The sequence below is a fragment of the Terrapene carolina genome, unplaced genomic scaffold (assembly GCF_002925995.2).
Source record: "Terrapene carolina triunguis isolate 2854851 unplaced genomic scaffold, T_m_triunguis-2.0 Scaffold25, whole genome shotgun sequence".
NCBI lineage: Eukaryota > Metazoa > Chordata > Testudines > Emydidae > Terrapene > Terrapene triunguis.
The window spans coordinates 2,238,941-2,255,007 of NW_020664376.1; the positions used below are offsets into that span (position 1 = coordinate 2,238,941).

General features: G+C 40.0%; 1 protein-coding gene across 1 annotated transcript in view; it reads right to left on the reverse strand.

Moving 5' to 3' along the window:
* The window catches only part of LOC113406293 (P protein-like), a 346,792-nt gene that overhangs the window by 218,745 nt on the left and 111,980 nt on the right, over nt 1-16,067 (reverse strand). Inside the window, exons 7-9 of the mRNA XM_026650336.1 lie at nt 15,284-15,441; nt 13,801-13,883; nt 13,283-13,436 (exon numbers count right to left, since the gene is read on the reverse strand). Of these exons, the coding sequence (XP_026506121.1) occupies nt 13,283-13,436; nt 13,801-13,883; nt 15,284-15,441 (395 nt within the window). The remainder of the gene's footprint in view (nt 1-13,282; nt 13,437-13,800; nt 13,884-15,283; nt 15,442-16,067) is intronic.

A 16,067-nucleotide genomic window follows, 5' to 3' on the forward strand; every position in this document is an offset into this window, starting at 1 on the left:
CCAGTTCTCCACCCCAATATCATTCATTTTTATTCTCTAGATGTTTTCTCAAAGCTGCTGCTTTGGTAGATTAGGTATGAATTTTTCAAGATAATTACCCATTCCCAGGAACCGTTAGACATCTTTTTTTGACTGTGGATGTGGCATCATTTCAATGGGTGAAATCTTCCTCTTATCAGATTTTACACCTTCTTTGGAAATAATGCCCCCAACAAAAGTCAGTTCTGTAACTCCTAAAACACAGTTCTCCCCTTTTTGAGGTTTGTCGCTCTAGCTGCATCCAGGACTTCCCGAAGTCTATAATCATGCTGCTCTTTCATTGAGTCCCAGATGATGATGTGATCCATTGAGGTGTCAACAACCATTAATATGTTCATAGACCATATGTATGGTTTTGAGACACACTTCTGGGGCTGAAGCTATGCTGCAAGGCAAGCGTAAGAATCTGATCTTCCAAATTGGGTATTAAATGTGCATCATTTTGAGCTTTCTTCAGTTAATTTTAGCTGCCAAAAATCTGAGGATGCATCCAATTTACTGAAATATTGAACATTTGCAAACTGAGCCATAATCTGTTCTCTGGTTGGTAGTTTGAAATGTTCTCTTTTTATAGCCTTGTTGAAGTCTCTGGGATCTAAGCATGTGCCTAGCTGGCAGCATTTTTCTCCACAGTGACTAGGGAGCTCACCCATTCTGTGGGCTCCTCAAATTTTTCATATTACTTGCATTGCTTTCATCCTTGCAAGCTCAGCCTTGAGTTTATCATGGAGTGCAAATAGCACCTTTCTACAAGGATGGATAACTGGAGGAACCTGCTTGTTTATCTGGATTGTATGTTCACCCTGCAGGCAACCCAACCCTTGAAACAAGTCGTGATATTCCCGAAAGGGTGCCTAATAAACCAGGGTCAGTATGATCTTGTAGTGAGAGCACATGTTTTACCAGACTGAGTTTCTCACATGCAGCCAGGCCTAAAATTGGCACTTTTGACACTACAATGAACAGGAGCCTGTACATGGTGTTTTTATGGTTGATACTAGCAGTGCACCTCCCCTTCACTGGTTGTTCCAGAATAACCAGTTACTTTTATTTTTCTTGGTCCCAGTTTTGGTCTTATTTTTAGTCTCTCAATCTTGTTCAGACAGAATAGTAAGCTGAGCTCCTGTATCCAGTTTCAGTGGAATAATAGTTCCATTTACTGTCATAGGCAGTATCCAGTCCTTCTCATCAGGCTTGTTAGATCCCAGTACATCTACAAAAAACTCCTCGACCAGATGGTCTTTAACTGAATACACTTGATTTTTCTGCATTTGGGATCTGCAGAATTTTGCAAAATGATTATTTTCTCACATTTTTGACAGAGTTTCCCAAAGGCAACACACTGTTTGGGGCCATGCTGTGATCCACACCTTCCACATGACCGTCTGTACCCGCTCTTTCCCCTAGCAGTGGTTTTCATAGAGGGTGGTTGCACTCTTTGATTTGACCTATTCTGGCTATATTCTTTTGTACTTAGTACATGGATAACCCCTTCTGGTGAATTCAGTTCTTTGCTTGTGGTTTCAGTTTCTGCTGCCCTGCATATTTGGAAAACTTTTTCTGAATTTAAGTCTCCTTCACAGAGCAGTTTCTTTCTTAACACATTGTCTTTAATGCCACAAATGATTCTATCTCTGACCAGAGACTCTGTCAGCTCACCAAAGTCACAGGTTTTACTGAGTTTCCTTAATTCTCTGACATATTGCTCTATGGTGTCATCAGTTTTTTTGCATGCATGTAAAAAAAATGTTTCTCAAAGGTTTCATTCCTTTTTGACATGCAATGTTCCTCAGATTTAGTCAGTATTTTACTTAACTTCATGCTTTCACTTTCTTCAAACTTAAAGTTGGTTATAAATATCCAATGCTTCCTCATGAACAACATGAAAAAAGATAGATGATTTCACTTGATCATTTTTCTCCTTTGCCCTGTGGCTGCTAAATACAATTCAACTCTGTCTGATTTTTTTCCCGTTCTCTTCAACGTTGCCTGACAATTGCAAACTGGATGGAGGTTGCAGCACATCCATTTTTGGCTTTTTTCCCCTTCTTAAGCTAGTCAAGCTACTGTAGTGCTCAACAAATACATGCAAAAGCCTCTGTGCAGGGTGCTACACATGCTTCTCTGGTGTGTTGCTTTGTCTCTGTTTTCAGTTGCAAACAAAGGAGTTAACTTCAAAATGACTGCCCATTCCTTCTCATTCAGCACCTCTGACACCATGTAAAGACCTTGGGGTTCATTAAATAACAAACCAGTGAATGAGAAAGGAATAAAACTTTAATAAAAACAAACTGGAGAGCATCTCTCGTGAGCTGCTGCACACAGCCATGCAGTATTCCCCACCCCCGACACCAGGGAACATCTCCAAATTCCCACATTCACAGCACAGTCCCTTATGAGGGAGCATTTCCAAATCACAATCTTTCATAAACATATCTCCACAAGTTAGCCTCGCTCTCCTTCTAGGGGCAGCCAGATAACATAATTGGCCTCTCAGGCCCATTTTATCCCATTCAGGACATGTGTGGGGTACACACTCCATCACACTCCCTCATTCATTCCCTTCGCCTCACTCTTTTGTTCAAGGAAGAAATCATCTGAGGCCCAACAAAGGTGATGAGTGGTTTTTTCAGTTTGAAAGCTTGTGCGCGTTAGAAATGTGTGGTGTGTGTTCTAGCAACTTGTTAAAATTTTAAGACTTTATGGCTCTCTTCCCTCTTGGTTGCCGTAGGCAGCATGGAAGCTGTACAGCTGCATTCAATTAAGCTAATTTAATGTTCTATTGCCTGTCTTGGCCAGTTTGGAAAAAAACCCAGAAATACGATGCAAGATAGGGCACATACATACTTCACATTCCTTCACAAATTCAACAAGACAGTTACAAATTAATAAGGCAATAAAGACTCAAAAATGGACGCTGTGAAAGCAGTTTTTACACTTGGTATTGAAAGTATCACATCCCTATTAAAATATAGCGCTCTACCTAAGAAGAGTCTGGACAAAAGCATCTTTTATAGTTCACTATGTCACTTAGTTCCTAGAAGAGCAAGCAGTATTATCCAGTTGGTAACATTCCTATCTAAAGAATTCTTAATGTAGTACAATTTATATTTCATACAGTACCATAGCTGTACAGCCAAACCTAATTATGAGAAAGGCAAGGTTGTTCAAAATAAGAAAAACCAGCCCAACAAAACTCAACCACAAAAGATATTTAAAATTATTTAAACAATTAGAGAGGTAATGCCAGGGATAGTACTATAGGGCCAACACTTAGGTTGAGTTAAAGAAAAAAAGAGTTAAGTGTTCTCCTGTTTGGGATTTTTTGTTTTTTTAATTTCAATTAAAACAGGAATTTGGTTTGGATTTAAAAAAATTCTTACAGTGACTATAACCTTCTATGCAACCTTCACATCTCCTTTGAGGCCGGTGTAAGATCCTACTTCATTTGCAATATTGCAGAAATTGCGGATTCCACAATATTAGGCTTCCACCGCAATTTAGTTTCAAATTAGCTTTGCACAGTTCAGAATTTTACATACATTTTGAGGTTTGCAACAGATACTTTTTCCCCATTAGTACATTAAATGATCTTGGAGAGTTTGGGACAGGGCTGTAACCAGGGTGGGGTGAGTGGGGCAGCCACCCAGGTTGCAAAGCCATGGGAGGGGGATGGGAAAATGGAGCAATAAAATGATGGAAAAAATGGCAAGGGGTAGAATGCTTCAGCAGGCAAGATATTGCCTGCCTTACTTCTGCGCTGCTGCTGGCAGTGGCGCTGCCTTCAGAGCTGGGCACCCGGCCAACAACTGCTACTCTCTGGCCACTCAGCTCTGAAGGCAGCACCGCTGCCAGCAGCAGCACAGAAGTAAGAGTGGCAAATACATGCTTCCTGCAGGGCTCTACCCCCTACCAGATTTTTTTCATCATTTTTCCAGCCCGTTTTTCCTCTCTCCCTCCCCCTCAGCCTTGCACCCTGTGTGACTGCCCCACTCACCCCACCCTTGTTACAGCCCTTTGGTTACACCAAATTCTCCGGATATCCAAAAAAAAAAATCAGACATAACGTAACAGTTGGGTGTTTATATCATTCCAGCAATTTTTTTCTTAAACAAATAGGTCTACTGTGGCTTTTCCAAGTTACTGCTATTAATAAAGGTCCATTATTACTTTTCCGTGATTTTCCATGTCTTGTCTGCAACTCAGATGCAATTATTTGACAATCATCCTGCAATTCAGGTAGTCTTAGGCTGGTGGCAGCCAGTGACTAAAACAGCTCCCTGTGCAAGATAGAGCAGCCACAAGACTGTGATATCTTATAATGGCTAAAGTGGTTCCAAAGTCACTATTCTACCAGACAAGGATCCTTGCCTAAAAAAGTCACTTCCCTGCCTGCAGCCAGCCCCCATCAGCCACTTGCATCACATTTACATCCACCCACAGTGCTACTTGCATCAGGAGAACACTTCAGATATTTATTTAGAGCATCTTTAAGGTTACTTTGAGTTTTTTCCAGTAGTACTAAGTATCCTTTCCAGGGCATAGGATCTGGCCTATGATTTCTAACCTGACACTGTCCCTTTAAAAGGCTAAAAAAGAGGAGTGTTCAGGCCAGGTTTTTGTGCATGGATTTCATGTTTAGAATTCATCCTCATTGGATTCAAATCCATGCACGTTCAGCATCTAGATCGGGGAGGGCAAACTACAGCCCGCAGGCCGGATCCAGCCCATCAGGGCTCTCAATCCAGCCCACAGGATTGCCAGCCTGCCTGCCCTGGCCGCGTGCCGCTCCCAGAAGCAGCTGGCAAGACATCCCTGCAACCCCTGGGGTGGGGGACAGAGGGCTCCGTGCGCTGCCCTTGCCTGAAGGCACCTCTCCCCACAGCTCCCATTGGCCAGGAACAGGGAACCACAGCCAATGGGAGCTTCGGGGGTGGTACCCACAGGTGAGGGCAGCGTGCAGCAGAGACACCTGCCCCAACCCACCCCCAGGAGCCACTGCCGGACATGCTGGCCACTTCTGGGACTGGCACAGGGCCAGGGCAGGCAGGGAGCCTACCTTAGCCCTGCTGTACGCCGCTGCCACCCCAGAGCCGCTCGAGGTAAGCGGAACCAGGCCAGAGCCCACACCCCAAACCTCTCCTGCCAGGTCTCTTGATCTGGTAGCTCTGGTACATGGATTCTTTTCTCTTCTTCCCCCGTTAACAATGTGGTCAAGGACCAGAGATGAGCCGGGCAACATATTGCTGTCTCCTCCAACCATATGGAGGGCTGACAGGGCCAGTAGTTTCTTCTCTTCACCTTCTCAGAGAGGCTAAAGGAAAAAGGAATCCCAAAGATTCTTCACTGAGAGGGGATGAGCAGCACTGGTGATCTTCACCCCATTTCTTGCCCAGACCAGGAGCTAACTAACTATTCTCTTCCCCATTACCTCACTAAAAGCATGGAAATGAGTGAGACATCCCACTCCCAGCAAGGTCGGACAAGGAGAAGCCAAAGGGGGCTCTGCTTTGTCCTTTCCAACAAAGGCTATGAATACTCCTCTCTCTCCTTACATAGTTGCCACCAGTCCCCTGGCAGAGTATGGAGAGATACTCAGATCTGCACTCTGCTACCTCCGTTTTTAAACAAAAACAAACAGTGGGATAAGAACCCATGCTGAGTGCACTGATCTTTGGTCCCTAGCTCTACCTGAGCACTGGGAAAAATCTCCCTCAACTTCAGCATACCTTAATTGAACCTATTCAAATCACTTGCTATTATGAATATTTGGCATATTAAGAAAATATTGTATTCAGTTTTCCCATCTAAGTGTTGCATAAAAAATGGACTCTACTTTGAGTTCAAGAAATTAAACCTAACAGATGTATAATCATAATTTAAACTTGTTTATAACATCACTATAATATGGAAGAAAATTGCAACTTTTTTTCCATTAAGTTAATAAAAATTGTGACCATAAATCTGTTTGTTTTGTTAAGTAAGCCGTTGTAGGATTTTAAAACTCGACAATGCATTTGTGTGTGTCTATATTTTAGTAAAAGAATTCAGTTACTCAATGTTACTCAAGCTGCTAGATTATTAAAATGTCATTTTAAAGATCACGGGAGGATTTTTTCTTAGGATTACCTGTAAAACAGGATATGAAACTGAACCTCTGGTTCCTTTGATAAACACAGTATTATGGGGGTTCTCAAAGAATTTCAAATATCTGCTGGTATCATTTTTCTGCCATTAAAATTTATATGTTGTTAGTTTCTTATGTGTAATGAAATAGCTTCTGTTTTGCACTTTATTTTTAACTTTATAAAAGGCTTTGTAAAACAGTTTAAAATGGCAATTTCATGGCTGTTTCTGATAACAGGATATTTAAGTAGCATAAATAGTTACAAACTGTGGTCATCTATTAGATTTTAATTTACAATAGCTAAAGAGAGGCCTTATTTAAAGGAAATGCTGGACAAGGCCACACAACTAATCCTCCCTACTAATGATCTTCCCCCCTACATTAAATGTATCAATCACACACATCTTCCTATGAAGCTATAACTAATTATTTGCCTAATGTTAATATAATTTGCCTAATTCATATAAATCCTGAGTACCCAAGGACTAGGTAGTAGAGTGTAGTGTCTTCTTCCTCTAGATCACTGATTTTCAACCTTTTTTTTACTTGTGGAACCCTAAAAAATTATAAAATGGAGGCACAGACTTCTTTGGAAGTCTTAGAGTCTGTGGATCCTCAGGGATCCATGGACTACAAGTTGAAAACCACTGCTCTAGATCAGTGGTTCTCAAAGCCGGTCTGCCGCTTGTTCAGGGAAAGCCCCTGGCAGGCTGGGCCGATTTGTTTACCTGCCGCGTCAGCAGGTTTGGCTGATCACGGCTCCCACTGGCCGCGGTTTGCCGCTACAGGCCAATGGGGGCTGCTGGAAGTGGCACGGGCCGAGGGATGAGCTGCCCGCCCTTCCCGCAGCCCCCATTGGCCTGGAGCGGCAAACCGCAGCCAGTGGGAGCCGCAATCAGCCGAACCTGCGGACGCGGCAGGTAAACAAACCGGCCCGGCCCACCAGGGGCTTTCCCTGAACAAGCGGCAGACCGGCTTTGAGAACCACTGATCTAGATCACCAGTTCACATCCAGCCCAGTAGGCTGTGTGGTGGCCTACATGAAAAAAGTTGGAATTCTCAGCCCACTCTCTAGGTAAGATCACTACTGGCATCCATCTTGGCAGTCTCAGAGAATAAGCCAAAGAGCAAATGGCCATGAAGACTTTACTACCTTCTTTGATTCCTAGAGATTGTAAGTCTGTGTTGAATTATATTGGTGGGGCCGTGTAGAAAAGGTTTGCATTGATGCTGCCTGTGTTAAACAGAGAACTTCAGTTTCTAGTTCTATCAATCCAAAATCCGTCATTAATCCTAAAATAATTTTCATTAAAATTATATATATAATATAATATAATTAATATAATACAATACAATACAATATACATGTATTAGGTAACCAAAATATTAGCAAATTGTGAAATACTAGTATATAAGGACAGAAGGACAAAAGTCAAAGATGTTTTGCCACCACAAAGTTGAAGGAAACAACGGGATCAGTATAAGATTCTATACACGTTAGTTTTACTGGCATATGCTCTACCTCTAAAAATAATATTCTAGTGTTTATTGAATTTGAGTTAATGTGGTAGAATTAATTATTTTAATTACAGAAATAGATACACGGGTTAACTGAAAAGGAAACTGAAAGAAGAGTGGGTATATAACCGAGATTGATCCAAAACCAAAACACCTTCTCAGTAAACAGATGTAATAAGTTACCAGGATTTCATTGCACTTAGCGTCAATTTTTCTGCTGGACTCTTTTTCAACTGGAAGTAGGACCTCATCATATTTCTTTACTGAATCCTTACCCATGAATTTTCTGAGTTTAAAGCATTTCGTATTTTCACTCAGAGGATTTTTTTTAATGTTCTATAAGTGTTTTTAGGGGCAATATATACACAACCTTAACTCTAAAAAGTGTGTGTGTTGGACTATATAGTGAACTACTTTCTCAATGTGATTCTTTGAAAATCAACCTCAATTCAATATTTCAGATGTCTATATCTCATTACAGATATCTTCATATAACAACATCAAACATATTTATGTCTCAACTTTTCTGTAGAACTTATCAATCATGAAGGGATCACAGAGGGCAGATATGAGAAGAAAAATATAGTTAAACCTAATACACATTATTCTTTTAAAACATACATTTGCTTTGATTTCCTGTGTAGTTGAGGTGACTCACAACCAAATGAGATACTCTATACTTGTCAACAATTCTACATCATGATATATCTTTTACTTTAATTCCATACATCATAAGAAGTGTGGCGTACACACACACACAGTAGAAATGAATGCCCAAGGTTCAAAATATAAAATGTAACATGGTAAAGTGTGTTTTTCAAATGAAAAACCAAGAAAGGAAGAAATTAAAACAGGAGCTATTTCAATAAAATAAAAGCAACAGAAACTCCAAATACACAGAGGTAAAGGATCAATATTTGAGGAAAAATCAACTTTAAAAAAAATCAATGTAAAGTTATTGAAGGAAAGGATGGTCACATGAATAAAGGAGACTTCAAACAGAAAACGAAGGTGAGATGGCCACAGAAATAGAATAGATTTAAGCACTGAGTTGCAGAATGCCAACTCATAAGGGGACAAAAAGGTTATATGCTAGAACAACTTTGGGTTTATGTGGTAAATACAGCAGAATCCAATAAAAGCAAAATGATCGTGAAGGTGATTTTCCTTTTACAGGAGACTGGTTTGAGTGGGATTTTGTGGAGGTGGGGGTTGGTTGTGGGGATTGGGGAGTGTTTTTTGTGCATGTAAGATGTGACCAATGAATCTATCTTTTCTTTTATTGCAATTTAAAAATTAAAAAAATGCTTAAAATGTCTTTAAGAAGCTGACATATATATATGATAGATATAATGACAATGTCTTGCCTGAAGGACAGGAGATCTAACAAACAGCATGATTTCTACCGCAGTGCAGTATCAATACTAGGTACAACTTCTACTTGTAGGACAACCAGTGTAACTCCAAAGTAACTCCCCTTTGAGGTCAATACAGATTTACAATGCTTTAATAGAACAGAATTTGGTCTCTAGTGTGAAATTCACAAGAATATTGTTTGGGAGGAGGATTTACAATGCACTTAAGTTTTTAATTCTGAATATTTTACTTCATCAGAACATCATTAGTTTCACACTATAAAATTATCCCCACAATCGAAATGGCAAGGGATGGACAAATTGGCTTAGGCAAAATAAGAAACAGACTAAACTTTTGCCCATTCCCTGGACCGAGCCTTTTTCACTGAAATCCCATTTCCAGGAAAATCCAAGATATTGACTACAGCACCGAGCCTTTTTCATCTCCACCAGAAAGGTTTCAGAAATGGGAGTCACTGAAATCCAAGTTCCAGAAAAGTCCAAGAGAATGACCGCAGCAGAGACCAGTGCACAAGGGTGAAGCCAGTACAGTCCTGCCATAGTTAATGAGACACTGCTGGTAGCAGAAGTTGAGAAGAAGATAACAAAGATAAATGTAGGATGATACACTTAGGGAAGAAAAAACAAGTGCAAAAATACAGAATGGGGGATAAATGCTTGGCAGCAACATTGCTGAGAAGGAACTGGGAGTTGTGGTGGATCACCATCTCAACATGAACCAGCAATGTGATGCTGTTGCAAAAAAACAAATGCAATTTTAGGTTGCATTAACAAAGGCATAGCATACAAATCATGGGAAGTGACAGTACCGCTCTACTTGGCTCTAGTTAGGCCTCATCTGGAGTACTTTGTTCAATATTGGCTACAGCTGTATAGAAAGGATGTAGAGGCAAGTGACAAAGATGATCAAAGGGATGGAATGCAAGCCATATGAGCAAAGGCTTAAGGAACTGGGTATGTTTAGTTTGAACAAGAGGAAATTAAGGGGGTTCATGATAGCAGTCTTCAAATACTTGAAAGGCTGCCATAAAAAAGATGGAGAAAAGTTGTTCTCTATTGTCACAGACGGTAGGACAACAGGGAGTGAGGGTTCAAACTACAGTGTAGCAGATTTCGATTAAATCTCAGGAAAAACTTCCTAACTGTAAGAACAGTAGTACTATGGAACAGACTGCCTAGAGAAGTCATGGAAGCTACTTCATTAGAGGTTTTCAAAAGGAGGCTAGATAGCCATCTGTCTTGGATGGTTTAGACACAACAAATCCTGCATCTTGGCAAGGGGTTAAAATAGATTACCCTTATGGTTCCTTCTAACCCTACGATTCTATGATTCTAAGAAAGGGCCATCAGAGTGGGAGTGGATTCTAGAGTTTTCCATAGAGCATCCGCTACAGAACATGACAAGCAGGAAAAAACTCTTGCTTGGTGAGGAAGATGGCCTTGCGTTCAGACAGACAATTCAAAAGGGCACCAAGAAGGGATGGTTCTGAGTTTTAGATAAGCTTCTGAAATTTTGAATCTTTATCCAAACTTTCTTCCATGACAAAAACTGGACAAAGTTTGGGCTGCATTGGCCTCCCTCCCCAATTCAGAGCTCCCAGATCTGGGAATAAGTTAATGTAACCATTTAAACGGCTAATCCTTGCGTAGCTGCTTCTTTCCTAACTTGGCTTTTCCTGTTCATGTTAAATGTTATTGGTCAGATGCAATATGTTACATAGTCTTTGAACAAAGGTAATTAACTCCCTTACACCATTTTTTCCCTAAAGAAGTCACCTTGCTTTTTTTTAAAAGGCAAATTCAAAAGATAAATATTTTACAAGTTCACAGTAAATCAAAACAGAAGGCTATAAAAATGAATTAAACGAAGATCAGAGAACAGCAAATTGATAAATGGAAATGAGTAAAACAAAGGGAAAGTGTAAAAGACAGAAAAAATGAAAAGCAGCAGCACTGTAGAAAATGGAATGTAGTGAAAGATTATCTCTGTGACACTGGGAATTGATTTCTCTGAAGTGAGAACAGAATAATAGAGCACTAAGAAATCACTACTCTAAAAGCCACAGTTTTAAATACCGCATGTAAGGTAAGTCACTGTCTATCAATTCCGTCACTCACATTCTGCAAGTGGTTCGTGGGGAGACCAGACAATCATCATATTATGTTAGAATGTTGATTATTGTCCCCTTTGATTTCTGTTATTTAAAAGTTTCTCTGTTTGTCACATTTGCCAATGGAACAAATTGCATTTCGAAGGCAGCTAACTGCTGATACAAAGGAAGACTTTACCATTTTGAAAACTCAGATATAGAATAAAAAATAGTTACAATGGAAATCTGACAAAAATAATTTTTCCAGTTTTTTATTGCTGTTTCCATGCTTGAATCTGCAGAAGTAGTTCCACTGAAGCACACATCTCAGGGTAGAATTTGTCCCTTAATATTTTAGCAAAAAAAACCAGCTACAGTTATTTTAAACATTTCTCTTGGAAACAATAGGAACATGCATGCATTTCCAGGCTTTATGGTCTAGTATAGGGGTTGGCAACGTTCGGCATGTGGCTCGCCAGGGTAAGCACCCTGGCGGGCCGGGCCAGTTTTATTTACCTGTTGACGTGGCAGGTTCGGCCGATCGCGGCCCCCACTCGCCGCGGTACGGTGTCGTGGACCAATGGGGGCGGCGAGAAGCGGCGCGGGCAAGCGATGTGCTGGCCGCGGCTTCTCGTCGCCCCCATTGGCCCGGGACGGCGAACCGCGGCGAGTGGGGGCCGCGATCGGCCGAACCTGCCACGTCAACAGGTAAATAAAACTGGCCCGGCCCACCAGGGTGCTTTCCTTGGGTGGCCGCGTGCCGAACGTTGCCGACCCCTGGTCTAGTGTCTGCAGTCTCAGTCCCTGAAAGTTTTGTTGGCTGTTATGACTTGTGAATTCTTCACAAGTCGCCTCTAACTTGCAAACATCTGCACACAAAAAAGCCCAGTCACACAAACATTCAAAACCTAATGTTTTTGCAATTGCTAAGGACTGCATACATTTTGGAGAATAAAAGCAGCATTAAAATGTATTAAGGTTATTTCAATGATGTATTGCAAATATAGATGCCTTTAAATCAAAATCCAATATACCATCCCCCTTCACATTTAGTGTATTGAGATAACACATCTATAAAGTACATAGAGCCAGTTTCAGCCTCATAAATAAATCTCCACTCCTGAAGTGAATAATCTAAACTTTTAACCCTCTGTCATGTGGCTTCTGTCTCTGTTACTGAAATTGGAATGGAAGAAAGGCATTCCTTATCTTATTTAGCATTTTAATGGGGAACAGTATGAAAAAGATAATGATGATGGATAGGGAAGAATAATCAGCAAACCAGACATTGCCATTATGAGACCCTCCATAGACCTGATTCTCCTCTCACCTGCACCAGTGAAAATCAAATGCAACTCAGCTGAAGTCCATGGACTTCCACCAGTATAAAAGTGGTGTAAATGTAGAAGGAATTATTTCCTATGTCTCATATTTTAGCTACAGGATATTCATGTTGTTATTTACAATCCAAGAAAGACTTGTTGAATGGCAAAACATAAATCCTGTACCATTTCTCATATGTCTACCATCTTGAGTTATGATACAAGATATTTGAGTTAAACTGGATATCTAGTGGCCTTGGAATAAATGTTTAAAGTTCTTCATTCCTTGACTTCCCTCATATTAACTCAAATCCTCTCCTTCCTCCCTAAAGGATGCATTGTAGGTATTTCTAATTGTCATTGTTTTAAAAATAAAAGTAATGTTTACTTTACTGTTTTACATGTGCAAAAGATTTCTACTTTGTTCTAAGGTGTTTTAGAGAAGAGAATGATCAAAGTGACTTTTTAACTTGTGTGAGTAATTTGCTTTTAACTTGAGGTTTTATCCATCAAGTTTCAACCCAGGCTGACTTTGTTTCACAGCCAAGTTATAAAATATAATGGAAATACCACAAGTTTCCTATAGAAAGAAATAACCAAGAACTGCTCAAATACTATGGAGGCAGTTAGTAATAACCTACTAGGATCAGTTGCCATTCATTCCAATTTCCTTCAACATATTTGGGAGTCTTGTTTGTGCCCTAAGCAGTGTCTGATAGTACTGGAAGATTTCAGATTCAATTTCAGAAAGTATATTAACTGCCAAAAATGATACAAACACAGACACACAAAGTGCATACATTGACTTACCTCCAATATGATAAGCACATAAACGCCTGCTAAGATGACTGATGCAATTGTTACTTGTGTCTCTATATTTGCATGAAGGTACTGATGCTTCATGGAGAGAGGAACAATTTCAGACTCCTGTAGGAAAGCTTGAATGTTTATGGAGATTGCATTACTGTAGGGAAAAAAGAAAAGTTCTGCTTCCTTACAGAATGAAATAGCAACTGTTATATATTTTTTTAAAATACTGTAAAATTGTTTCATTAGTTAAAATAAAAAATGTAAAGCAACTTTTACGATACTTGAATACCAGATTATAAATGCCAGGTCTTGGAATGTAACTTAAGTCCAAGACGTGGATAGGATGATCGTATTGTAATTACTTTTAAAAAACTAGGAAAGTTTATATTTTACTGACAGTCTGAAGAATTACAAAATGATGGAATTTAGTAGTTTTGTTTAAAGAAAAGAAAATATATTTTCATAGCATTCAAATAATCAGTTTATACAAACTTTTATTACAGTTGGTTTCTGCCAACCTGTTAAGTATCTCAAAGATTCTAGTTGTGATAACTTGCTCATTTCGTCTTGAGTTTAAAGGTAGAGTCCAGTTGTATAAGACCTGCAAGAGATTCAATTTAACAACACCAGTAATTAAAGATCAGTAAAGGTGGTGCATGGCTCTGTTCAATTTTTCTACACATTTTTATTTTGGTGTCTATACAGTTGGGTCTAAATTCTGGTATATACCCAAGATGTTTGGAGATCATTGACCAATGGAAACTGCAGCCAGAATTTGGTCCTTTACATGGAGAAATGACTATAAAGAACTCAGGAAAAACAGCTTCTGCAACATTATATATTGCTGCACACTGGTATGTGGGCAAGTTATCTGAATGCATACTGGAGTGTGTATTTCAAATATGGGTGCAGAGATTCTCTCTCTTTGGAGCCAAAAGGGATTTAAAGAGACAAAGTCCAGTTAAAAATCGTAGCCCAGATTCTTCATTCCTGCTCTGTCCCCTTGTCTCAGACTAGCAGCACAAAGAATAAAGAAAGCAGTCTTAAACACCCAGCTGGGGATACCTTTGGAAAAGGAACCCCTGGTGGCATAAAGTCAACAGATAATTTTTAGCTACCTGCCCCCGCCCCAGTGTCCTGAGCAGTCCAGGGAAGTGTCCAGCAAGAGGTGGGTGGCTGGAGCAAAATGTACTCTGGCTATTCCAAGTTAGCAGAAAGATCTCTTGGGGATTGTTACAGTTTGCACAAATTATAGCATCCCTCCCATCAGTAAGAAAGGCTGGTTTAACACTACAATTACCTCGACAACATTGTGCCCAATGACGTTACTTGATGAGCTAATGGACCTGCTTTTATTAACTTATAAATAGTAACCATGAGTTTGTATGAGTTACAATGCTGATGATTAAGGTGTGATGCAACAACCAATCAAAGGCCAACCATATACACAGAATCACCACAAAAAAAAAGTAGGTGTCTGTGGTCATGGTTATTTTTTAAACTATGTTGCTTCTTTTTATTTTCATGTATTACACATGCAGAGAGATTAAAACACTTTATAGTACTCTGATTTGTCTCTCCCTTCAGTTAATCATCTCATTTTTTATGAAATCTGTTTGCATAAGTGCAAAAAAGCACCTTATGTCTGTTTCTTCATGTGCTTCTTTCCCCCAAAACCCTCTAGCCATATTTCACTAATTTGATTTCTTTTTAGACAAAAGCACTTGTATGTTAAGTGTCAGGTCAGAGGAAATTGTCCCCAGAACTCATTAAGTTCCAAAAAGAGGGGTTAAATGCAATGTTGTAAGGTCAAGTTAAAATGTAATTTTACTATTTACTAACAACAACATAGCTAATGCCGACATCAATGTACATTTCACAGCAAAAACAAAAATCCATGTAATGTTGATGGAGATAACCCAGTATCAGTAAAAGAAAGGAATCTCAAAAAAAGACGTGACACAAAATTTCCCAAAGACAATGATATGTGAAAACCATAACCTGTGGCTGACGTCTCCTTCTAGATCCAGGGTCTTCTATCTGCCCAATTTGCACTACTATGTATTCCTCTGCCCACCGATCAACCACATCTGCTGCAAAAGGTCCTCCTAGTTCTAACTTCAGCAGAGCGGATTCACGAAAATCTGTAATATTCATAGCTGATGGAAAACCCGTTAAGGGTTTAACTTCCAACGGTAGTTATATAGGATTACACATTATACTGAAACACAGTATATTACTTAACTCAGACAAAAAATGCAATATGAGGCAGTCTCTCAAATGCAATCGAAATTATTCTCAGAACAAAACCTATGTAAAAAGATTCCCACCCTGTGAAATGCAGCTGTCAGGGAGCAATTTTTTTTTTTTTTTTAAACTGTGATGCTAGAAGCCCACTTCTGGAGCGGCTGGGAACTGTGAATGTGGGAGGCAACTGTATCCCCACTCTTTCCAGTTTAAGTTAAAGGCTGTTTTGTTGCTGTAAACTTGCAACTAGATGGAAAAGGAAGTCAATCTTGTCAGGAACTAACAATAAACAACATTTCCACCAATTACAGGTGTCATGACCCACAGCTCCTGAACCCAGGCCTGTAAGGGTCATGGGAAAAGTCACACCTCCTGCTTCCTGCACGCTGCTCCTGCTTCCCCAGGTTGATTTCCTGGCATCCCAACCCAGCTTGACTCCAGACATCGGACTTGTGGTGCCTAACCTCCAGTTTGTCTCCTGCCTCTGACACCCTGGTATCCTGACCTGGCCTGACTCTAGTTCCTGAATCATGGTTCC